We start from the raw sequence: 26017 nt of genomic DNA on the forward strand, positions 1-26017 counted from the left end.
TTCCGGTACTGTCAGGGTCTTTGGATAGTTACATTCTTTGGAAAAATATCCATTTCATTCCCAGAGATAAACAGACATGATACTAATAATATCACATGGAAAACAAACTCCATATAAACAGTGTGAAAACTATTTTCCTGGTTGGTTTTTTGGCCATGGTCTGCTGGTTTTCATGCCTGACGTTTCGTCTACTACTGCGGAGGACTTTATCAAAAAGATGAGGTAACGTTTAAAATGCTCGAGTTGGTGCTCCCGAACGCATTAATCACGATGCTCCCCCATGCCCCCACACTGTTTCTGTGTGCAGAAGCAAGACTCTCATCCCATCTTTCCCCACTCATTTCTGAGTGGACCTCAACTTGCTGCTGGGCACTTCAGCACGATTGACATCTGACCTCTTGTTGGTCAAAAGTCAGCCTTCAGGTGCTTATACTTTTTTGTCTGTTGTGTTTGTTATACCTGCTGACTACTCTACTCTACTCACACGATAAAAGATAAGACCTCGTTGATCCTGTACATTATGCCGCTGTACGTTTCTATCTTGTACAATATGATCAATTGCGATTTCTATTGTTTGACGTTATGATGGAGTAAATTTCTGTGTATTACGATTTCTATTTTGTACATTATGATGCATTAGGTGTCCCCATAATAATATAAAACCAGAGTGGAATATGTACTAACATCGTAGTTACAGCGTCTTTGACAATGTCTTCCGCAGTAGTAGACGAAACGTCAGGCATAAAAACCTGCAGACCATGTTCATGAAAGTTTATATATGAGTATACAATTTACTTTCACAGTGATCAGAAAAGGAAAGGTATCTGAAGGAAATGGATATATATTGAAAATTCAGTGTGCTAGACACGGAACAAAAGTTCCATATTTGGGCTACGAACCAGCTGTGGGTGTTCCAAAATGTATGATACTGCAATAGGTCGAGATGAACCACAAAGAGTACAAAGGGAAAATGACCTGGGAAAGCACACGAGAAAACTTTTGTTCGGGAAAAGAACTGGGGGATCGTCCCAGAATAACTACAGACCTACCTACCTTGTTCGACTTTGTAACGACCGCCTTTGGGAGCCTCGATTATCATTGATATTTGTGGTTCATAAGGAGAAAACCCAATTAGGTTGTCAACAATAGCTTTGGCAATAAAACGATTTTGCCTATAAAAAGACGAGACACGGGAAGTTTTTCGAAAATTTGACAGGTTCTTTCACTTCGTCTGACGTAACAGGAATGAGAAAACAGAAGGATGGACTGTAAGCTGGTGATTTCTGTCAATTAGAATGCTCTCCAATTGTGAAAATTATTTCAAAACGAAATGTACATTTCCTCATCATTTCCACTTTCTTTAATTCTAGTTTCCAAATAATCTATATCGACAATGAAAGTTAAACCAACTACCGGATTGGGCTGCCCACCCTGTATATATCTGCGTACCAAAACAAATGAGTTGCTAGCTGAACCAAATATTAGTTTATGCAAGACCTCAAACCCGCATTATATACGTATTCCATATAAAGGCTGCTAGTTGATTTTGTTCAGTGTCGAGTTAGTAGAGATACCATCGTATTGTGAAACCATATTAGAAGTAGTGCGATCTGTGCCAGTAAAACATGCTGAGAACTACGTTTCTTCTCGTGAGTTTAACATTGGCCGTTATTCAGGCAGGTGAAGGTAAGCAAACACAAATGAGTCACCATATGAGAAGATCAAATACGAGTAATTAGAAAGGTTTCCATAGTACAAAGAGTGATTTATTTTGAGGAACACCGGCGACGACAGACGGAAGTTCGAAACGTCTTATAATTTTTTACGAACACACAATGTCAATTATTATGTAGTAGGTTACTCCTAGAGATTCAACAAGGTTTTTTTAATGAAATTTTGGTTCTATGTTAGGACTTGACGTGTCAAAATGTACTCAGCCTATTTTTATTACAGTCTACTATAAGTAAATTGACTGAAGATCTGATACTTTGAAATATACATATTACAAAATGATTATGAGGTTAAATTTGAGTGAGAAGCTTAAAGGAAAATCAAGACAGCTGAAAATCTGAGTTTTTCAGACTCAAAAAGATTTTCCAGAGAAATTACCAAGGACCAACTTAGTCTTTGTACCCTTAAATTATTCTGACACATGACACATGGTATTTTATCATTGCTCAAGAATATTTTTGATGGAATAGTAATTTACGTAGCAAGTCCATGTTTTTTTGGACGAGTACATACACTTCTAGGACGGTCAATAGGCGAGTCCTGTTGTGTTGCGTACACTATTTTTCGACAACCGTTTGGAATAAAAAATCAATAAATGACATTTTCTTATTGTATTTCTTCGGAGAACAAACTTTCTAACATTTTGATTCTCATTTATATCAATGTGTATATGATAATTGCTAATATTGGAGAGATTCAATTTGTTTAAAGTGCCTGGTATATTTAAATGCCTTTTGTTGAAGTCAGAACAAGAAGGTAAAGTTTCCGTTTCATATTGATTGTTTTCGCCTGATACTTTTTGAATGGTCTTGGCAATTTTAATTTTGTTCGTAAATGAACTGCTGTATAACCTTCAGCAACATTGGTAGACTTCCAACCACCGTATCTCTTCAAATTTGGGATGTTTCCACCATTGTCAGCAAATAAGGTCGCTGAAGTTTGACGAATGCCTGTGTAATTTTTAGGATAAAGTACATTAAAAGATTCTGCGATTCCCGGCCTAGGTTTTCAGTGTCACAATTCTTCAGGTTCGAAGTCCATGGATTTTTGGAATGTTTTCCTGACGTTTCTTTTTGGCAACACTGTTTTTGACAGATCACGCGTGAATCGTGTCTTGTGTCATTGTCAAACTTGTTCAGTTTGGTCTATAATTTAACCATGAATCGACTTACGAATGAACAACGCTTGCAAATTATTGAATTTTATTATCCAAATTCATTCTCGGTGAATAAAGTTCATCGTGCACTTCTTCCAATTTATGGGCAGTTTCGTCGACCTACTGAGGGAGCTATTCGGAAGCTTGTGACTGAATTTTGAACCCAGTTTACATTATTGGACATTAAAACGCCAACGTAGAGTGAGAACCGAAGAAAATATTGCGGTTGTATCTGCCAGTGTTCGTGATGACCGTGAAATGTCGATTCGTCGCCGTTCGCTGCAATTGATCCTCTGTAACTCCACTACGTGGAAAATTTTGAGAAAGGATTTGGCTGTGAAACCTTATAAGATATAGCTGCTGCAAGAATTGAAGCCACACGACCTCCCACAACGTCTAACATTTGGTGAATGGGCGCTGGCAAAGTTGGAGAAAAATCCACATTTTTATCGAAAAACTGTGTTCAGCGACTAGGCTCATTTCTGGTTGAATGGATATGTTAACAAGCAAAATTCCCAGGAGTCTTTTTGCTCAGTCTCAAAACCAATATTACTTCATGCTCTGGACAGTCAATATCACCAAAGATAAGTTTGAACAAAAATATTGATGATTTTGACCATGTCGATTTTCTATTAGAGATAATAGGAGATTGATTCTGATATATCAGAAGAAGTGTGATTCCTTATTTGAAGACCCAATTTGAAGCCAATGATGAGCCATTTCGGGGTGTTCCTCCTGGACATGACTTGCGAGTAATTGAAAATGAAACGTACTGTCTATTCAGTACATACTAAATATTTTGATATTCCATGATTAAGTTCTCTGAGTATCCCATAGATGGCGACATCGCCCTCACTCGAAATTACGACTTTAAACTCGAAATTTTGGGATTAAAGTATGAATTTTGAGTTTCAAAGTCGTTATTTCAAAAAAAAAAAATAATAAAATGTGGCCGTTCTGCGCTTCTGTTATTCAGCATTTACAATTATCTATTTTGCAGGTGATGAAGACTGCGACAAACTGGGTACCATCCTGTACGAGGATATCAGCTGCAAGCCGGTGATGAAAGAAGGTCGCAAATGCCCAGTCAAGTACGACTGCCATTTTGATGCCAAGGATAACTCCTGCATGTTCAAAGGTCGCAGCTTATCTGTAGGAGAACATCTCGACAATGACGTCACCTACGATACCTGCAATGTAGGATGCTTCTGTCGAATTCCGTGAGTTAATTTTATCCTGAATGTACTTTGCACGGTGCTTGTACGCTTCATTTGTTTTCGGGTCATTATTAATGTAAACAAGCTCACGTTTATTTATAAATTTTGTTGAGGCAGCTACGGTATTCGCAATAACAGACGTGTTTTGCGAAGACGGTAGAAATATTTTTAAATTATTCAGATTTGCAATAACGCTAAAATAGCAGGGCTTCTGGATTGTCCTAGATGTACCCGGCACAACTAAGAAAACACAAAAAAGTCTGGAAAAAAATTTATTTATTTTTCAACATTCGTTCAATAAGTTCGAAACCGTTTTTATAATAAGAACCGTGTTAGGAATCACACGTTAAAAGGTAAGACCTCGTTCATTGTAGAAAACGCTCAGAGCAATGGAAATATGAAAAAATATGAATAGGTACCTAAAAATGAAAAAAAAAACTCTCTAAAAACTCTACGGTACATAGGGAGACGTGAAATTTGCTATTGTGCTTTTATTTCACTCAGTCAACCAATTTCCAGGGCCTTAATTTAAAAGGGAATAATTCACCCAATTATAATTAAATATTACCAAAACATCCCGAAATATAAAATGAAATTCAATTGCTCAGTATGAAGTGAACGTCTAAGATCCAAAAACTACAACAAAAAATACAGGTCCGTATTTGAAAATTCAAAGAAGGAGGTGGCCCAAGTCAGATGACACCCTGTATAAAAGATTCATGGATATATTCTGAGAGCCCATATCAAGTACCAATAGCAAAATGTGGACAGATTTTCAATATGTCTGCGAATAAAGAAGATATAGACATAAAAATAATTTGGGATTTTTTTGTTTTTTCTGCATATCTCCAGTACTAAAAGAGCTATATTCGATTTTTTTACATCATTGAATAGGTCTCTAAAGTACGCAACTTTGCCACAGAGGCTTAATAACCTACTTATAAATTTTAATCTTGTGATGCATGTAAACGCGCCGACCAGAATTTCACAGTATTCTTCAACCTTAATAGATTACTTTTGCACTACTTTCGACGAAACTAAAATATTATGTAATGTAAATGCAAACAACTTATCTGACCATGAGACGATATATTGCACTGTACAAATTTATATTGAAGGAAAGAAAACAAAACAAAAAATTGGTCGAATATATAGCAGGGGTAACTTTCAAAAATTCAATACTTTTTGTGCAAATTTTGACTGGAATAATACCTTATCAGCAGCAGATCCATTCCAAAGTTTTTATTCAAACATGACCAGCCTTTTCGAAACATGTTTCCCTAAACAAAAAATTAAAATTAAAAAAAGGAAACCCTGGACCACAAAAGGAATTAGAGTTTCTGCTAAAAATATGCGCACCCTCCATTACATCAGAAAATATTTGAACAACGTTTTTTTTGAGGACTATTATAACAACTACCGAAAACTATATAGGACTATTATCAGAAGAGCAAAAAATAACTATTATCTCTCTAGAATCAATGACGCTGATAACAAATCAAAAGAAACCTGGAAGATTGTTAACCAATTGAGAGGCAAACAAAACAAAGAAAATACAGAAATAAAGCTAGATCCCAACGTAATTAACCACTACTACTGCACTATAGCAGAAAAGATAACAGCACCACTTGAGCAATCCCGCGATCCCTCAACATATCTCCAAAACATTCAGGTTGAAGAATCATTTCACTTCTATGTAACAAATGCTGAGGAGATCAAACTAACAATTAGAAGTTTCAAAAATAAAAAAACGTCAGGGATAGACTGTCAATCGATAAAAATTTTTGAAAATTTACCTGGCAACGCTTTGGAGGTCTTAGCCACTCTTATAAATCACTCATTTTCAACAGGAAATTTCCCTCATTTTCTCAAAACGGCGGTAGTCATACCGCTATCCAAAGGAGGAGATCAAAGAGACCCAAGTAATTTGAGACCAATTTGTTTAATTCCTACCCTGGCCAAAATAATTGAAAAATTAGTCAAGTATAGAATAATAGAATTTTTAGAGGCCAACAAAATAATTAGTGATCATCAATTTGGTTTTCAACAAAAAAAGGGCACAAATGATGCGATTTTTAATTTTTTAGAAATGGCCTATAAAAACATAAATGATGGGGAAGCTCTGGTTGCGGTATTCTGTGATTTGTCGAAAGCTTTTGACTGCGTCAATCATGGAATACTGCTACAGAAGCTTCATCATTATGGATTTAAAGGCATGGAATATAATTGGATGTGCTCTTATCTAGCAGGAAGAAGTCAATTTGTCAGGACATCGACACACTCTTCTATACTAGATATCAAGTGTGGAGTACCCCAAGGATCAATCTTGGGCCCTATCCTTTTCCTCCTTTACATAAATGATCTGGCATACATAAATATCAAGGGAAGGTTCACAATGTTTGCCGACGACACCACAATTCTGTGGCATGAAAAGAATATAAACACCCTGCAGAGCAACGTGGAGGGTGATCTCAAGACAGTAAAACAGTGGTGTGATGATAATCTTTTAGCATTCAACACAAAAAAAACCAAAGTAGTCACTTTCAAGTGTACCCTAGCAGAACTATTTCTAGGGGAAACCATGATTGAAGATAACCCATCTACGAAATTCTTGGGGCTTCAAATAGATGGTAGACTAAAATTTGAGGACCACATAACAAACCTTAAAAAAAAAATTGCCTCAGGATGTTATGCTCTCAGAGTGGTTTCAAATGAATTGGGATTCCAGGCGGCCAAATGTGCATACTATGCATTGGTAGATGCACATTTGAGATACGGAATAGCGTTCTGGGGAGCATGCACATCCCAGTTATTCGATTCTATCTTTGTAATACAAAAAAGGGCAGTTAGATACATTTGCAAAGCCCAATGGACAGAATCTTGTAGGCCGTTATTCAAAAAGACTAAAATATTAACCCTGACGTCGATATTCATTCTAGAAACAGCAAGCCTAATATACAAAAACAAGTTCAAATATACTGAAGGTAACATAGCATATGATACACGACAGGTTGATCAGCTTAGAACTACAAAACCAAACTCGACTTTAATAAAAAATTCTGTTATTTACAATGGTTTAAAAATATTCAACAAGGTACCTTTGTCCATAAGAGTATCTGAAAGTTATGAAATATTCAGGAAAAACCTAAAAAATCATCTCATCGACAAGGTTTATTATAACTTGACAGAATATTACGATGATTAACTAAACTCATGACGAAATAATTTTATTTATACAAATTTTAATTCTATTGACAACTTTATTTATACAACATTAATTTTATTTATACAATATTAATTTTATCTATACAAGTGTAACTCTAATTTTAATCTTATTTTAATTTTAATTTAATTTTATCTTACAATTTTAATTTTTTAAGACAATTTTATTTATACATAAAAACTTAATTTATACATATTTATAAGATACTCTCTCCCTCATCTATGATCTGAACTTAGTATTATTTACATTGTAACTTAGTGTTTAATAAGTACCTGCCAATGGAAAAAAGCTTATTCCCTATTTCATATATTGCATCTATCGTATGGTAACACGCATTAGAGTTACAAAGTGTTTGTCAACAAGATGTTAGTTCTTAAGACATTAAACGATATTAAACGTAAACAGTTTAACCGATACTCTAGCTCTTATCGTTTACGAGATCCCCATGTACAGAAACGAATTTGAATAGCCCTGTATATATAAATATTTGTAAGTTAGAAATTAATGACAACTAGACATGTTTCGATTAAAATAAAATAAACCTTATGTCTACGCCATTTTATCAAACACTGTGTATTGTATGACAGTTCGATTTACACCTTGAAAATGTTTACAAAAATTTTAATGTTACTGATCATAAATACTCTACCCAACCATGTGCGACATAACCATAAGCTAAAAAAAAGATTTTTGTGTTAAATCACCTCGTATGACTTCGTTATTATTCAGTTGGTTCAACCTAAGTTAATTTAATGATTTTTATACTGTAAGTACTACTCAAAATCACCAAGTGTGTCTTATATCCTATTTCTGTGTAGCTGTTTCTTGTTTTACTGAAGATGGGTGGCTCATTCCACTCGAAACATGTATAATTACCATTACTTTCTGACTTACACATATGTATGAATTTCGTAGAGACGACATTGTTTTGATTCTGATTCTGAATAATTGCCTCCACTTTGAGCTATGAACTATTTCTTAAATACATTTTAATTTTGTTCATAACATTAATCTCTTTTATTTCACCTCATCATCAATATATAACCTTTTTTTTTTATTTCAAGGGAAAAATTCACCTGTGCTGTCTTAGACTGTCCAGAATGGCTAGGACTTCCTATCCAACCCGGCTGCTACAGAAAATATGAGGTTGATAAATGTTGTTCAGTAGGACAAAACTGTCGTAAGTATCATCAGATCTCAATAGTCCTCTTCTGAATTGATTTAAAAGATATTAATCAATTCGCGTTCAGGTTGTTAAGATCTATAGATATAGGTTCAAGTTAACAGATGTTACCTCGCGGTTCTCCAAGGATCCCACTTTGGCCCTCTTTTCTTCGACTATCGCATGAATTATATTCATAAGCCATCCAACCACTCAGGGTGACAACTGAAGGCTAAATTTGTTATCAGTGATTAAAAAAAACTGATGGGTGTGCTAAAAATCGCATGGATTCTAACAATCGCAATACCGATGTCTGATTTCTCATTCATTCGAAATACTCTTCTATCTGAAATCTCCAGAGCATCAGGAAACTGGTTGAACGTTTGGAGTCAGAGTTCTGATTTGCAAATATCTTATCGATAGTCCTCAATATGTTACACTTTCCATAATATGATGCATGTGTTTGGTCTAGCATGAAAATTGTGTGCTGGGGATTCGACGAAGTCGTCGAAGGCCGTTTTGCCTGGGCCTGATTGACGAAGTTTCTTTGGGAAGTCCCTCGATGGCTCATCGGTGTCCTGGAGTCTCCTATTGTATTAGAGGATCCACTTTTCATCTCCGATCCAAAAATGGATCGTTCTGGATGCGCAAAACCAAAGAAGAACAGACCATGAAACGTGACAGTTTCTGTCGATCGTTCAAATCGTGGAGCACCCACTTTTCAAGCTTTATGACCTTCCCAATACGTTTTAAACTATCAAGAATCGCAACATACTTCATTCTCAGCAATTTCTTTATTTTTCCATTTGGTCATCTGGGGCGTGCTTCAGGGACGTATTTGGAAGTCTGCAGACCCTGGGGCAACAAATGATTGAAGGCCCCTTAAAAACATTTATAAGAGTTGAATTTTCAACTAAGAGAATTACAAATTTTCAAAAACTCAGTAAAAACGCAAAAAAATGTTTGGTAGGGAGAACGAAAAAGTTAGTGAACGGGCAAAAATTTGATATTTTTTTATATTTATTGTGAGGGCCTCTCCCCTGTAGGGGCCACGAGGTAGCCCCACTAACCTTCCCTAAATCAGGCCCTGGCGTGCAGCTATGTCATATTTTTCACATAAACTTCGAAAGATTCAGAGAGTCTTTAGAAAAGTCAGAGTTCCTTTTTCATATTCGAAAGTATTTGTGGAATCTGAGAAATATCCGAACAAAAAACATTCGTTGGTAACTTAAAAAAAACAGTTTTTCAGAAAGCTGGAGAATCACTAACACTTACTTCTCCCAGCAAGTTAGATAAATAGTTGGTTTTCAATTCAGTGACTTTCATGCCAATCTCTGATTGTGATACGTCAACAAACCCATACACAATCAATGAATTGAATCCTTCCAAAAAAATTGATTTTCGGGCAAAGGCAAAACTAATGTGAAAATATCGCTTCAATGAACAACTATCGCCATCTACATAAAAGGAGATGAGTCGTTAATAAACGACTCATAAACGAGTTATTCTAAAGCCTCTGACCAAAAGATGGCGCTGGCTGCGTATATCTATTTATCGATTCAAATTTTTCGATTGAATTACTAATTGTTTATTCCTTCCAGCAACAAAAACAGAGCATTTTGGTGAATGTGAAGTGGACGGAACTAAGTACATGGAAGGAGAGAAGTTCTACCCCAAAAATACCTGCTTGAAATGCATTTGTCCCAAAAACTTCACTGGAAAATACGAGGAACCTTACTGTAGGAGACAATCCTGCGCGGTGCAGATACGTGATTCAGACAAAATTGAACGTAACTGCGCGCCCTATTATGGAACTTCAAATGACAGCCCTATCTGTTGTCCCAGTCTTTGGATTTGTCGTGAGTATAAATCAGACCCCTTGTTTATAATAATGATTATTATCATCAGTTCAAAAGCTGTTTTCCCGTTAAGCACTGCGAACGACAAACCTCACAAGTCGAAACTTGAGCAAGCTAAGGATTAACGAGGTCTTACCTCATATAGTGCGATTCCTAGCGTTTGAATGTACTTTTCGTATGACTTTTGAGGTTTCATTTATTCCGATTATTTTCAATTATCCTTAAAAAAAAACTTGGCAGAAAAAATTCTACTTTGAAAATTAATTTTATTCTCGAAACAGTTGATTCTGAGTAAAATGTTTTTTTCAGCAACACCAACAGACAAGATCACTGTCGTCAATCCCAAGGTAGAGAAAAATCCAGGTAAGACATAAATTATTTTGTTTAGTAAAAACCACCACTGATATTATCTCGAAACTCTTGAATATAAACTATTCTTTATGAATTTTTAAAGAACTATCTCAAATGTGGGCAGGTAGTTAACCAAACAGTGGGTGAATGCCCCTTCGAATATCTATTTTTACCGAATATTCAAGTTATATATGACTTTCATAAATTATTTTTTTATGTAAATACTTCGAAAATTTGAATATTGAAATTTTAGAAGGCGGTTTGCATAATTGATGAATAAACCGTTATCTTCCACAGATTTGACGTGTAAATTCGGCGAGAAAACTCTGCAGCTGGGTGAAGGATTATTCACCAAAGTCGATTACTATGGAACCATCAATGAGGCTAAATGTGAGTGTATTCTACCCCCCTGGTTAACATGCAGAAAAGTTGAGGCAGCTGCAGCTACTGAATGACGAAGAAGAAGAAGAAGAAGAAGAAAAATTGATGTTTTCCTGACGCATTGAGCCATATTGGCACTGCTTCTGCTCTGCTTTTGCTGGAAAAGAATTATTTTATATCTTTTTCATTTTGTAAATAACTTGTTTGTCCTTCAATATAATTACAATATTGGGTAATTTTTATTTCTGCTCAAGTACTGCCGAGAAATCCTTATAATAATTGTATTACAATCGCTGTATTATATCCATTCTGAAATGCTTTCCCGGAAAGTTTATTCCACAACGCTCGGCGTTCGTAATACCGCTCTCAGTGGAATCAAGCGGTACAAATCGAACAGTTCTCTATAGAAAAACGAGGAGACCTCAACCTTGCTACGATGTTTTAGATTATAATAATTATAATCACATATTACAGTTAACATCTGTTTGAGGAATATCGAGCGAGCAAAGGGTTAACGAGGTCTTGCCTTTTCACATGTGATTCCTAGGACGAATTGCAACGTTTTCATGCCAAACCATTTTATATTTGTGACGGTTTTTTATATTATTTCATTGATACCTGTGTCGTTTTCGTTTTCTCCATGATTTTCAATACGATGAAAGATATCGCCCAATCGTGTAACAGGAAATTATAATGTACATTCGCCATATTTTCCTGGATGGAATCCCAATAATAGCCGTAGGATACGCCCATGGAAAACACCTTTTCTTTTGCCTGGAACAAAAAATTTACTATCTTACAGTTTTTAAGAGTGTGTCAAATATGTTTCACCCGATTTCACAAATAGTTTTGATTTTAAATAAGTACATGTTGATTGATTTTATTTAACGTTACTCAACAGTATCAACACTGTAGGTAAGTAAAGTAATTAATGAGAATTTTCTTAATTTTTTGGCACCGCTAAATTTGCAGATGAGTTTCATTAAAAGTATTTTTTGATTTCTATACACTAGATTTTGATACTGGATAAGTCTATAGTAAGGTTAGCTGTAATCAACACATAGAAACGAAAGGAAATGAAAAGTTTTCTAGATTTTAAAATAAGAATTGATTTTGCTTTTCAATAAGTATAAGGTTGCTTCTCAAGTTTTGTCCGTTTTTATGAGTTCAAACTGTAATATTTCAGTGATGGAGCAGGATCGATAATTTTTGAAACCAAAAAGAAAAAAAAACAGTAGGATGTAACCAATTACAAAAGGAGGGGAATATGATAAAAATGAAATAAATTACGGCGATCTGAGTTCGTGAAGTGGGGGGGGGTGAGTTTTTAAGGGTAAATATGGTTTATCTCGGCAAAACTACAAGTTTTTTCGATTTTTTGCATTTTCTGAGAACATTCACATTTGCTCTAGTAATGTATAACCATCAGAAAATAGAGATTTTAACGAACCAAGAGCACACCGACTTTTTGAAAATAGCTGATAACGAAAAACTAAATACCATTCTTTTTTAATCTTATTTTGTTAATAACAATTGCAATTTTTTACCTGTACCAAAATCCTTCAAAAACATTTTTCTAGAGGTGATTTAGAATCAAATGAGCGATCGCTCATATTTTTAGGACCTTTATCTCTATTTTTAATGTTTTTGAACTTGTTGATTAGATTATCAACACTATCATTGTCAAATGCCTATTTAGGTTTTCGGGCTGTTTCGGTTAATGAAATCATATAGTAATAAGCTGAAAAAACATGACATTAAAACGAAGGAAACTCTTAAGAAAACCTGATCTTTTAAAATCAATTGTTACTGTTACTTTCATTGTGACAGTTGGTTTTTGACATTAGGCATTTTCTTTTTCTTCGAAACAGATTTTTAAATAGTAAATTACTCATATACTATTGAAAATGCCTAATGTCAAAAACCAGATGTCACTGTTACTAATGGAATATTCTCAAAAAGTTCAAATCAATAGATATGAACTCATCAATTATTGAGTTTTCAATCAAAATTCTTTGAAATAAAAATTGTTGTTCAAAATGATAATGGTGTTTACTTTGTAGGTAGTTCAAGCAAAATATTCACACTTATACAAGGATTCAACACTGAACTTAAAATATGGAAATGCTGGCTACTATGTTCCTCATTGTGAGTTTATTATCTGGTATCATCTCCGCACATCTAGGTAAGAAATTGCAAAAATCACTTGATAAAACCTCAATAAAAGTAGCTTTCGGATAATTTTGCTGAATTTTTTGAAGTTGGTAGTTCGTTATTTCGATCTACAGCTGACATCTCATAGTGCTCCATCACAGGGGTTGATATACAGGGCGTCAGACGTTTACTATACTATAACAATTTTCAATTGAAGGTAACTCATACACAAATTGAACTGAGAGCTAACAACAACAATGTTAAATCCTTACCGGGGTCATTTTTATTGTCTATGTATCGCCATTGTAAATAATTGAAAAGTAAGATGATTCCATAAAATTTGCCCCCCGTAACGAGATAGCTTCTGCATATCGATCAAGCGTCCTTATCTGCATAGGCGTAGTGTGTTCTGTTTCTTGTGAAGCTGATTTTGTTTTGTATTTATTAAATATATTTTATTATATTCATTAAATAGACTGTTATATTTATTAACTTTAAAATATAAGTTAGAGTTGGCCTATACTTGTTTTTCAAATACATTATCATAGATTACTCGACGGTCACTTCAAGTGCGACGTTGCTAATGAATCACCTTCAATTGAAAATTGTTATAGTATATTTTGCAAATTCAACAAAACATTTTCATGAACGTTCAGCTTTGATACTCGTAAATTAAGTTTTCTGTTCCTCTCATAGATGGCGCATGCGTGAAAGGAGTTTCAACAATTTTTGGGAATGTCCATTTATTTTTCAGAAGATCCAATTTGCGACGAACTGGGCATCAACATGTACGAAGACATCGGCTGTCAAGCGGTGAAGAAAAACAACTCCATCTGTCCGATCAAGTACGAATGCAATTTTTCAGGCAACGACAGACAATGCGTTTTCAAAGGGATCACTTACTCAATGGCAGATGGTTTCGCTATAGACTTCACTTACGAAAAATGTAATGTGATGTGCCTCTGCCTGTTTCCGTAAGTTGAAAATATTTCAAAAAAGTATTGTGTCGATGAGTCTTTTTTAACGTCCTTATACAAATTCCATTTCAGGATTACAGGTTTCTGGAAAGTTAATACTGTTTGCTGGTGTTTTGATATATTTCAATGAAGATTCACAACTGATAGACCAACAAACAAAAATATATTAGTCTTAACACTCACAAATCAACTTCGAATTTTAAAAAATTGTCATTTATGTTTATTGATAAAAAGCCCTGTAAGGCACAAATTCTAAATTAGTTTTAGGACACAGCAAAGTTGACATGCCTTTGGGTAGCGTCTGCGTCTCCTGTCGTCGTAGAGGATCCACTTTTCATCATATTTGACGTTCCGATCCAAAAAAGGATCGTTTTGATTGTGCAAAAGCAAAGAAAAGATCTCGAAATCGACAGTTTCTGTTGATCTTTCAAATCGTGGGAAATCCACTTTTCGAGCTTAGTGGCTATCGTCGAGCCTAAAATCTCCGAAACGAAATTTTTCAAACAAACTTCGAGCAGTACGTTCATTAACACTATCATTGACAAATACCTCTTTAATTTGCGGAGTGTTTCGGCTGCATTCTTATTCGATTTGAGTTCGTAGAGGAAAATTTACCGAAAAACGCTCAACAACAAAATATAGTAATAAGCTGAAAAGAGACTCAAAAATTAAAATTTGGGAGAAAGAAACGGCATCATTGTATAGAGTACAAAATGGTACCAACTTTCTGTATAACGGGAAGTGTTGGAAAGACGCCATTATTTTTCATTCGATAAAACCAGGGCCGTAGCGAAAAGAAAAACTAGGGAATCTAAATTTTCCCAGCTCCTCCAGCAAAATTTCCCAACTTTCGAAGAAATGAAAGCCGAGGAATTAGTTACTACTATAATATATTAATTTTCTTACTTAGCTATCCAAAGATTGGCTGAATGCTTATGCCCGTTAGGGTATGCACAAAAAAATAAATAAATTTTGGTGATTATGAAAATAATAATGGGAATTATTCAACTTTGGACCAAGGTCCTTGGTCATCCACCATATCTACCATGTTTCCATTCACCATGTATTAGGAATATTCAATACAAATGAAAGGAAACAACACTTGCCCGAAATTTCGGGCAAAACAGCGAAAAGTTGGGAATTTTGTAAAATTGTCACTTCAAAATTTGTGGACTGTTCAGGACTGTTCTCTTACTTGGGAGAAATTAAACTTTTTTGAAGATTTCAAACAACTCAGAATTCTCTTCAAGTTATGCATGTTGGGAAATCCCAACCTTCTCCTGGTTCTTTCCCTTTTCTTATTACCACTTCTTTTCTCTTCTCTTTCTTTTATTTTTTTAAAATTTTTATTCATTTTTTTATTATTTTTTTCTATCTTCATGGCCCAAAATTTCCCAACTTTTTTCCACGTCGAAAAAGCAGGACGGGAGGCCCTCCCCCCATCCCCATGGCGACGGCCCCAGATAAACCATATTGAAAACCCCATATTAGCCAATTTCAGGATATGAATCCTATTATTTAACAAAAAACGGCTAACCGACAGACATGGCGCTTTACAGGGTTAGGTTAGGTTAGGTTAAACCCAGTTTCTTAACGAAGCTGATTGGTTTGTATGGTTAATGGTCTTTCAGGTCAGATGATAATAATAATAATAATAATAATAATAATAATAATAATAATAATAATAATCTTTATTGAAATAGGAAACCTAATATACATATCTATGAGTGTTATAATAACACTAGCACAATGAAATATGGAAAAATTATGTAAAAAATTTTAAATTTAAACAATTTGAGATTTAAACTAGCATGTAGCCAGACAGTGAACATTACATACAGAGTGGTCCAACGAAAAGTATGCACCTTGCTTTTCTCCTTTTTTTGTAACTTAACGCAAAAATGCTCGAACAGGTCAATTTTGCTTTTGAGGGGGACATATTTTGCACTACAGCACTCTGCTGTAATTCGTTGGCGAAGATCTTCTATGGACTCGGGCTGCGTAGCAAAACATTTATTTTTCAAGTGTTCCCAAAGGAAAAAGTCTAAAGGCGATAATTCAGGTGACCTGGCATGCCATTCGATGGGGCCTCTCCTTCCAATCCACCGTCCAGGAAACCGGTCATCTAAAAACTCTCTTACCGGAGCAACATAGTGAGGAGGTGCTCCATCTTGCTGGAAATGAAGCCGATCATCATTATGATTTTGGTCATTTTCAATTATTTCTGTTATGAGAGGATCAATTGTATCTTCAAGCATGTTCAGGTAGACCTCACCAGTTAAATTCCCAGGAATAAAAAGTGGCCCTACGATATGACTACCTAGTATGCCACACCAGACATTGATTTTTTAAGGGTACTGGGTATGGACCTCTCGGAATAAGTGTGGGTTACTGTCATCCCAGTAACGGCAATTATGCCTATTCACAGCTCCATTAAAAAAAATTTACTCTCATCAGAAAAGCACGTGTTGAACGTGGTGGGGATCATCAATACAATACAAGTACAAAATTGACCTGTCCGAGCATTTTTGCGTTAAGTTACAAAAAAAGGGAGAAAAGCAAAGTGCATACTTTTCGTTGGACCACTCGATATACAGACAGCTCAAAAACCAAAGAAGGCTCAGGATCTGGAATTTACTCCAGATCACTCACCCTCCCTACTCTACAGATACAGATTCATTTCGTAATTTTCGAGATGTTTCTTTAATACCAGAAATGATAGTAGTGAAATAACGTAAATTTGTCATTTTCAGGGGCGGCAAATTTCGTTGCAGTATAAAAGATTGTCCGCAGTGGAAAGGAGTTTTCCTGAAACCTGGTTGTTACAACAAATATGAAGTAAATAAATGCTGTGCTGTTTCTCAAACTTGCCGTAAGTACATCTTACATTAGATTGTTCAAAGCATTGTTGTGAAAAATGCAAAATATTCATAATAACTTCAACATGCATCGATTATCAAATAATCGACTTGAAGTTTCCAAGTCCAAATATTTAGAAAACGGTTGCTTACAGCGACTAGTAACAAGGGTAGCTTATTTACGTAGATATGATAGAGGAATCGATTTTTTTACTGAAAAATTTGTTAGAAGTACGCCCAAAAAAGTTATGAATCTTTAAAAAAGAAGAAGACGTGTAGGTGGCGCCCCCTACGAGTAAGAGCAATAAGAACATCAGGTTCGAATTCGACACCTCAAAAACCTCCTATTACCAAGTTTCGTTTAATTAAGTTCAGTATTTCAAAAGTTATTTGAAAAAAACGAAAATAAAAATAAAACTTCAACATCCTGTATCTTGGAAACGAAGCGTTTCCGGACATTTATTTATTTGGACAATTCATATTAGAATAATGTGAGGAATCACCTCCTGAAGTTTGTCAAAGTACTTTTGAATCACCCTGTATACAGAGGTACATTAATCAAAAACAATTATTTATTTCTTTATATAAGAACTCAATATCAGCTATTTGGCGTCTATCCGCCAAAGATATCAGATTGAGTTGTATTTTAATTTGTTTGTGTAGTTCTTGAAATTACTCGCTTTGACGAATGTTTTGGGAATCCCCCAATAAAGTTGGGGCCCTGAGCTATAGCTTGGAAATACTGCACCGCTTCTAGCAAACTTTCAAAAATCCGACTTAGTGTATAAAGATATCTCTCAGATATGCAATTTTTCAGCTGCTTTTCATAAAGAACCCGAGGGATGCGAGGTGGACGGAGTCACATATAGAATAGGAGAGAAATTCCGTCCAAAGCTAACATGCCTGACATGCATTTGCACGAAAAATTTCAAAAGCGAATACAGCGAACCGGATTGCCAGAGGATGTCTTGCGCTGTAGAAATCAACGACGCAGATAAAGTCCAGCAAAAATGTGCTCCCTATTACGAAACGACTGATGACAACCCGATTTGCTGTCCACTCGGTTGGATTTGTCGTAAGTGCAAATGATAGAACGATCAACTGACAATTCCTAACTGTAATCATCGAAAACTAGCCATAGTTCTGCTCTCTGTCGCCTCATAGTTGCTATTTATCGTCCGATAGTTGTCATCTGTCATTTGACAGTACGTACGTGTCATCTGATAGTTGTCATCTGTCATTCGATAGTTGGTATGACATCTGATGATTGTCATCTGTCATTTTATGTGTGATATCTTGGTAGTTCCATGATGAAGCACGCCTCTCTTGACTTTGTGTATTTTATTGATTTGTAGCATTGTTTTTTATTATTATCTCCTCTGGATCTCCCCAAATTGTCTAGTATTCAGAGAGAAACTGTGGAATAAGTAAATAGCTTCAACAAACTGACACCATAATCAAGAATAATGAAACATTTTTTGGCCCTGCTGAAAGTTTTCGACAGATACATAAGAACGACTTTCTAATATTATAATTTTATTTCAGAAAAGGTATCTGATGAAGTTATCACCCTGAATCCTGAAGTGAACAACGATCCAGGTAATAAATCTACTGTAAATTACAGAAAATTTGGTATTTTTAGGAATTCGGCAAACATTTTTTCATTGATAAGCTCTCAACAACCAAAATTTCATGAAATAATGAACCAACATATGAAAAAAACTTCACATATGTATCTGAAATAGTGATACCAAGGTTTCCAAAATTGTAAAACAAAAATAACAAGCTGCATATTATTATATCAATCTAATATATCTGAGGAAGATAAACGAGAAGGATGAAAATTATTGAAAATTTGAGAGTCCAGATATTGTGGATAATCTTAAACATTTTCCTGAAGAATTTCAATGGTCAAAGCAGATCACACATTGTTTGCCACTTCATTTTTTGAACAAACCTCAACTTCATAGTTTTTATATTTTCTTGCAATACTGTTGAAAAAACTGTGTAATTGGAAATACAAGTATCAATGATATCAATGTGATTTTATTTTCAAAAATATCAGAACGACAAACTAAATAAGACTAATGGTGTGACGGTTTCATTTCAGATTTCATTTGTGAATTCGGCAAGACCAAATTACAACTAAGTGAAGGATTGTACACAGAAATCAAGTTGAATGGAACCATTAAACAAGCCAAATGTGAATGTATTATGCCACCACTACTCACATGCCGGAATATTTAATGAAAAATAATGACGTTATTGCTAACTGATAACTTTTATTTTAAAAACATTGTGATGTGATTGTGTCTATATTTTTACTTCAATAAACCTGTCAACATTTGATTTTTTGTTGTACTGAAGAATATTCATGAAAGGTTCAGATATGGGAAATCTGAATTCGAAAAAAATCCCAGTGTAATATCCCAATTCAACGAAATTCCGAATTGAAGTCAGAATTCAACGATAATATTCTGAATTTTGACTTCAGTTCCGCAATAAATATTAAATTCAAATGAAATTTTTATAAAAATCTGACTTTGAACTCAGATTTTTTGGTGTAATTTGAATTTATACTTAAAAAAATTACAAATCGTGTTGAAGTCAAAAGTTGACTTCACAGCTAGTCTCCATTTTGTGGAGTTTTCATCCTTATACAAGGAATTGGGCAAATTTCTTGTATGCGGTTGGTTGCCTCCATCACAGACAGACGGAGCGATGACAAACACGTTGTTTGTCGTCCGCTTCAGCTTAGTTCGAGGAATGATACTCTGAAAAGAATTCGATTTTCAATTATCAGAAATCATTGACTTTATGTTGATAGACACTACTTTGCACTGACGAGTGGCCAAACAGCCCGAAACCGGTCTGCATGTGTGTTCCAATAATAGTGCAGGGCTACTCCTCTGATATCTCGATAACTTAGAAATAAGTAGTTTATGATCGACGTAGTCGAAAGCGCTTGAGAAGTCCAGAAATAGGTCCATCACAAAGTTGTTGTACAGTTGTTTCGTTACATGGCTCTGGAATTCACAGAGAGCAGAGTCTGTGCTTTGCTTTTTAACGAAACCATGCTGCAGATTATATTTATCGAAGAAAGCACACAGCTGGTTTTTCATATTCAGCTAAAATAGTTTTGAAATACTAGAAATAATGCTTATTGATCTATTGTTATCCAGATCACGTTTTCAGAAACTAGATGATAATATTCGAGGCAAATATTGAACATAAATCATATTATTCTCAGTAGAAACTAGTTTAGTATATAAACCGCTCAAGACTCGACTAAATGTCCTTATTACATGACTAGCATGTAATCGAATGGCTATGAGAATGATCAAGTTTTCTGTAAATTAAACAATTAGCTAGAACCGTGGTAAACGGTCGTCTTCACAACAAATTAATATTCGAGCGTTACCCCATAATGGCAATTGAACAAGAACTCGACCTTTCAACGACTCACGTCACCAGAAATTAGCGTTAAACACGATTAGAAGGTGGGTACTGACAAAGGTTCTCATTAAAATTTAAACTATGCACATCGACTCCAACGGTATACTAGTTTTATACAAGTTTTTGGACGATATCATTGACCCACGAGCTTGTAAATCAGAATACTTCGCATTTAGCTGGAACAAGATACGCGTGATCAGGAAATGCCTCGTGAATGACGAAATGTTTTGTGTTTGATTCAAAGAAATTACCTAAAATCACTAATATCGTTCTGTTGTTGTTTTGAAAACCATATCATTTATATTTTATACAAGGAGATATGCAAGCCCCCCAAGAATGACAGAAATTACCATTTGTTTTCAAAATTATTCATTATTATTAGACAAATGTCTTATTCCCAAACTTCGAAGTCCGCCCTTGAGGAAATCAGGGTTCTATGTGAGTGAAACTTCATATCGCAACTCTTTCATCTATATTTACTGGAGTTTTTTTTTCCCAACACCAAATCGTTATTTTTAACACCTCAACACGTGTTTCGATCACCAAGTGATCATCTTCAAAGAGGAAGATTAAAACTAGAAACTAACGCCAAACTAACCCTATTTCTGCTATATAGATATCCCTTCCAGGTAAACCATCCAGGTGTACCACCCATACAGGTATACCAACCTAAATTAATTTTACAATTTTTCCTTATCTATTATTTTACAATATATATTTAACTGTTAAAGCTGTATATAAAACAATTTTCAGCTATATAAAATTGATTTCACAATATTGCCTATCTAAATTTTTGCAATGCGTCCTTTGTAGTGATCAGTGAACCCATCAACATTATTTTAACAAGCTATATAGTATGCTCTTTGGTATAGGTCCGTCATCGTTATTCATATTATTGTGTTTACTTATTTCTACACTCTCATAGGCATCTAGTTGCCTGTTGTTGTTAACTTGTCTAACTAATCTTGATGAACTGAAGCCTATGGAATGGTTTTGTTGCAAAATATGATGGGCGACAGCTGATTTTTCAGGTCTTCCATATTTTAAGTGTGCTATGTGTTCCTTATATATCACTTTAATAGATCTTTTTGTCTGTCCATAATATTTTGCATCGCAGTCCTTACATTCGATTTCGTAAATTCCAGACTTTTCCGAATTCTCGACCTTGCCTTTTGGACTTCCCAAAAGGCTCTGTAGTGTATGACTTGTTTTAAAAACCACCTTCATACCTAGTTCCTTGAAAATCTTTCCAAAGTTCCTCGTATATTGGTGGTATGGAACTGAGATGCATTTATTATTGGTTTTTGTCCTTTCTGAAAGTCGAGATTTCGTTCATTCTTAACCTAAACTTCTTCTTCCTTATTATGTCATATAGAATACCCCTCGAGAAATCGTTAGTGGCTGCTATTTCCTGTATTATACGTCTTTCTTTTGTGAACCTATCATGTGTTAGAGGGAAAGTCAAAAGACGATGCACTAAAAAATTCAACCCAGCACGTTTGTGCTGTCCACAGTGATGTGAACTGTCAGGAATATACCTGTACGTGCTTGTTTCTTTTCTACATATATCGTATTCTAACCCTCCATATTGGCTCCTCATTACCAAAACGTCAAGAAATGGTAGTTGTCCCTTATTTTCTACCTCATACGTGAATTTTATTGATGAGCATCTATTATTTAAAATGGAAACAAAGTCCTCAATATTCGATTTTTTGGTATTGAATATCGCAAAAATATCATCCACGTACCTTAGCCAAATCCTAGGAAAATACTTCGACTTTTCTTTGGTTTCCATTTCGAATCTGCTCATGAACAGGTCTGCCAGGTAGGGGGACAAGGGGTTTCCCATGGCCGTTCCTTCCTGTTGTTCATAAAAGCAACCTTCTACCTGAAACCGATTTTGTTTCATACACAAATTAGGAAGAGGAACGAATTCATCGATTTCGTTATTATTGAAATTATTTTTCTCTGGTAATTCCCTGAGGTATTGCAAGTTCTGTGGAATTGGGATGCTAGGAAATAAGGAGCTAACATCAAAAGAAACCAAAATCTCACCTTCTTGCAGAACCACGTTTTTTGTATGTTGTATGAACTCTAAAGAGTTTTTTATACTAAAACTTGGTTCCGCAATAGACAAGGTTTCAAATTCCTTAGTGAGCCACTTTGCTGTTTGGTAGGTAGGAGCTCCAATAGCTGACACGATGGGGCGCATTGATTTTCCCGGTTTGTGGATTTTTGGGAGGCAATATAGTTTCGACACCTTTGGGTTGGAAACTTGTAACTTTCGTTTCTGTTGAGGGGTAAGTATGTTGTCGCATTTCTTGAGGACGTCTTTTACTTCGGCAATCATCTTTGGTAACGGGTTCCTGGACCCTTTCGTAGTAGTCCGATTTATCTAGAATTACTACTCTGTTACCTTTGTCGGCTTTCAAATAAAAAACGTCCTTGTCTCTCAATCGTTTGATAAGTTTCTTTTGGTTTATATTGTTGTTTTTCACAGTGATACTGAAACAGAGAATATGGAAGAGGAATTATCAGAAGCTTCCGAAGTGTTTTTGAAGCGATGGATTGAATTGCTGTATAAGTGGATTCCCTACTTCAAAACCCATGCTGCGTATCCAAGATGATGTCACTTGTGTCAAGATATCTGATTCAATTCATTAACGAATGTATCGAGTACAAACAGAATAGAAAAAAGTATATGTGTGATGAGTTTACCTTCTTTCTTCATTCCTTTCTTCCCAAATATAAATACGGAAATTCAATATCAACAACCCTATTAGTAAATTATTACTTTACTCGTGTTCAGGTGTTAATTCAATTTCTTGCTCTCATAAAACAAACCTCTGTCAGGACATTCCACTTAAATTATCTTCCACATAAGGCCCACACCTTTCAGAAATGAATAATAGCTTCTTAAGAGTCCGAATCTAATCATAAAAACACTTTACTGCCTCAAGATAAAGTAAGACTACCTACATTAGCACATGTGTTATTAATCACCGTGGAATCAAGTGTTTCTTTTCATATCTACATCCTCATTAGCGGGAATTTTGGTAGTGGTGCTTTGTTTTCTGTTTGCTCTGTTACCTGTTTAACACCTCTAAACGGCACAAAAGATATGTTTGCTTAAGAAAAAGCGAAGACTACTGTGCCTTTTTGCGTGGACATAATCGAATCAATGACCCGATGGTCAATAAATTTGTAAAACGTTTGTCATTGATGCGATAAATGTCAGATATTTCTCACGTAAATATTCATTTACAATATCGTTAATTATATTTTTATACTTGGACAAATTTTACGCTTATCTCTCAGTCTTTGTAACAGCGTTAAAGTATTCTTTGCTTGGCAAAAAATCTGGCTTTGGGAAATTTGCCAAATATGTCAAAGCGCTGTAAAAGTATTGAAAATTTTTATAGATCTTGGTTCTGGAATCAAGTTCAAAAAAGCTTGAGTGGAATTGGAAAGGTTCCATTGACGTGTTAGAAAAATCTAAATGAATGTTTGGTTAGGTTAGGTTAGTAACCTGAAATGTTTTGTTAGGTTAGGTTAGGTTTGGTACCATACTTCCAAAGATGTATAAGTGCTTTGGAATGAGTCAATACTGGTAGATGTGTTTCAGTGTTTGGCAAAACATACAGCACCCTTTCGACCTACTAAGGTCTCATCAGTGGAGCCAGGCTCAAACACTCTACTATTCTAAAGAAGACAATCCTGAAAGTAAGGTACATAGATATAGACGATGCCTAACAAATACTAAACACCGCGGCGTCTTCAAACTTGAAACATATGCTTTATGCTTTGTTCAAGAAATGATTCCCAAGTATTAAGTTTTTACAGGTAGTCCCGATTTCCAATTCTTGGAAATCGGGAAGTCCAGGTGAGCTGCAGCTAAACGGTAAGTAATAAGTCTTGTCTGTGTTTATTGTAAGTAGTTTGTGCTCGAACCATTTTTTTATAATTTCAAAATCGTGTTCAGTTTCAAGTTTCAGATTCTCCCACTTATCGTCAGCAAATCCAAATATATCCCCGGAGCATCTCAATGAGAACAATCCATTGATATATATAATAAATAGTATAGGCCCTAGGACTGTACCTTGCGGTACTCCATAGTCAATCGGCTTTACGTCACTGAGTACACCATCAACATTTACTGACTGAGTTCTATTATTTAGATAGCTATTGAAGAGCTGCAAGCAGATTCCTCTGACACCAATATCTTCCAGTGACTGCAGAAGGAGACGGTGACTAACAGTGTCGAAAGCTTTCGACAAGTCTACAAATATACACAGACAAGGACTGCTCTCATTGAGGGCTTCTGTTATTTTTGTTATTGAAGCAATTATTGCGTCTTCAGTAGATGTCTTCTGTCTGAAGCCAAATTGATGTTCTGATAAGATTTTATATTTGTTGAGGCCATCTAACCATGAATCAGTTTCATGCATCCCTTTTCTGAAATTTCTACGGGTGTATTTCAAATTATATCCATACTCCGACCAGTTCCTCTTATAATCAACAGTTTTAATTCATTAGTTTCATTCTCAGATACCCGAATATGCGAGTCGAAGTTTTACAGTTGGATTTATCTTTAAAATGTTTATATTCCTCAGCGATAATTAAGGAGGATTCATGGTGGTCACAGTGACTGAGATATTATTTCGTGTCTTCATTCTATGTTGGCTATTTAATCGTTACCATTGTCAAGTAGGCGTGACAATTCCATGGAACTCGCTATAACCATGACCGAAACCACCAAATTATATACGACAGATGACTAAGGACGCCTGAAAGGATATTTTGCTTCGCTTGCTGAATATTAATAATCTTTTAACGAAAAGGGTACCACAAGGTATCGCGATGTTAGTCATTCAGACTACATCGAATATTTGAATAATTGTCATCCGCGGAACGATGACAGGCCTAATTGAAGCGAAAGTGCTATTTTTAGCACTTCTTGCGAAGCGGTACATATAGGCGATTCCTTTATATTTATTGGAAAAACCGCAAAAATACTGGCCATAATGAAGGATGGGTGTGTGCTGCATATGGAGGTTTATTGTAATATTCAAACTCAATATTTGAACTGGCTTGTCGCTGCAGGAAGTTTGAAGTCTAGTCTCAACATAAATTGAAACTCACCGCCAGTGTGATTCATTTCATATTGTAAACAATAGTGAATCCTAACTGAGTATCAGATACGGAGTGTCTGAGTCAAAATTATACCCAAAGATATGTCAGTCCAGCACTAGTACGAAAGGTTGCCTTTTATATTTTGCCACTCTGATTGAGGTATCTCCAAAACATGCATTCTGAATGCAGCAACAGCTTCTTCAGGTGTCGAAAAACGTTGACCTCTCAGTTTGTTTTTCACGTGCGGGAATAAAAAGAAGTCATACGGTGCCAAGTCAGGACTGTACGGTGGATGACTCATCAAATCGATGTTTTGGGTGCTCAAAAATGCAGTTGTTTGAGCCGATGTGTGAGAGCTT

The 26017-nt window shown here is 35.3% G+C and overlaps 2 protein-coding genes across 3 annotated transcripts; both read left to right on the forward strand.

Moving 5' to 3' along the window:
* Nucleotides 1-1498: 1498 nt before the first annotated feature.
* LOC111517296 (uncharacterized) lies at nt 1499-11316 on the forward strand. Its single transcript, XM_023173391.2, has 6 exons — nt 1499-1686; nt 3888-4107; nt 8392-8507; nt 10091-10348; nt 10658-10711; nt 10997-11316. The coding sequence occupies exons 1-6, from the start codon at nt 1626-1628 to the stop codon at nt 11152-11154; spliced, it is 867 nt and encodes a 288-aa protein (XP_023029159.2). The 5' UTR covers nt 1499-1625; the 3' UTR covers nt 11155-11316.
* A 549-nt stretch (nt 11317-11865) lies between these two features.
* LOC111517297 (uncharacterized) lies at nt 11866-19416 on the forward strand. Of its 2 annotated transcripts, XM_074175487.1 has the most exons (8): nt 11879-11995; nt 12267-12413; nt 13144-13265; nt 13989-14208; nt 16965-17083; nt 17887-18144; nt 18615-18668; nt 19180-19416. In XM_074175487.1, the coding sequence occupies exons 3-8, from the start codon at nt 13199-13201 to the stop codon at nt 19314-19316; spliced, it is 855 nt and encodes a 284-aa protein (XP_074031588.1). In that variant the 5' UTR covers nt 11879-11995; nt 12267-12413; nt 13144-13198; the 3' UTR covers nt 19317-19416. The 2 variants fall into 2 exon arrangements, with proteins under 2 accessions (XP_023029160.2, XP_074031588.1); XM_023173392.2 differs by lacking the exon at nt 12267-12413 and having other exon boundaries at nt 11866-11995.
* Nucleotides 19417-26017: the final 6601 nt, after the last annotated feature.

The sequence above is a fragment of the Leptinotarsa decemlineata genome, unplaced genomic scaffold (genome assembly GCF_025532065.1).
Source record: "Leptinotarsa decemlineata unplaced genomic scaffold, Ldec_3_MD MMD2_tig00001064_RagTag_RagTag, whole genome shotgun sequence".
In the NCBI taxonomy this organism is placed as follows: Eukaryota; Metazoa; Arthropoda; class Insecta; order Coleoptera; family Chrysomelidae; genus Leptinotarsa; species Leptinotarsa decemlineata.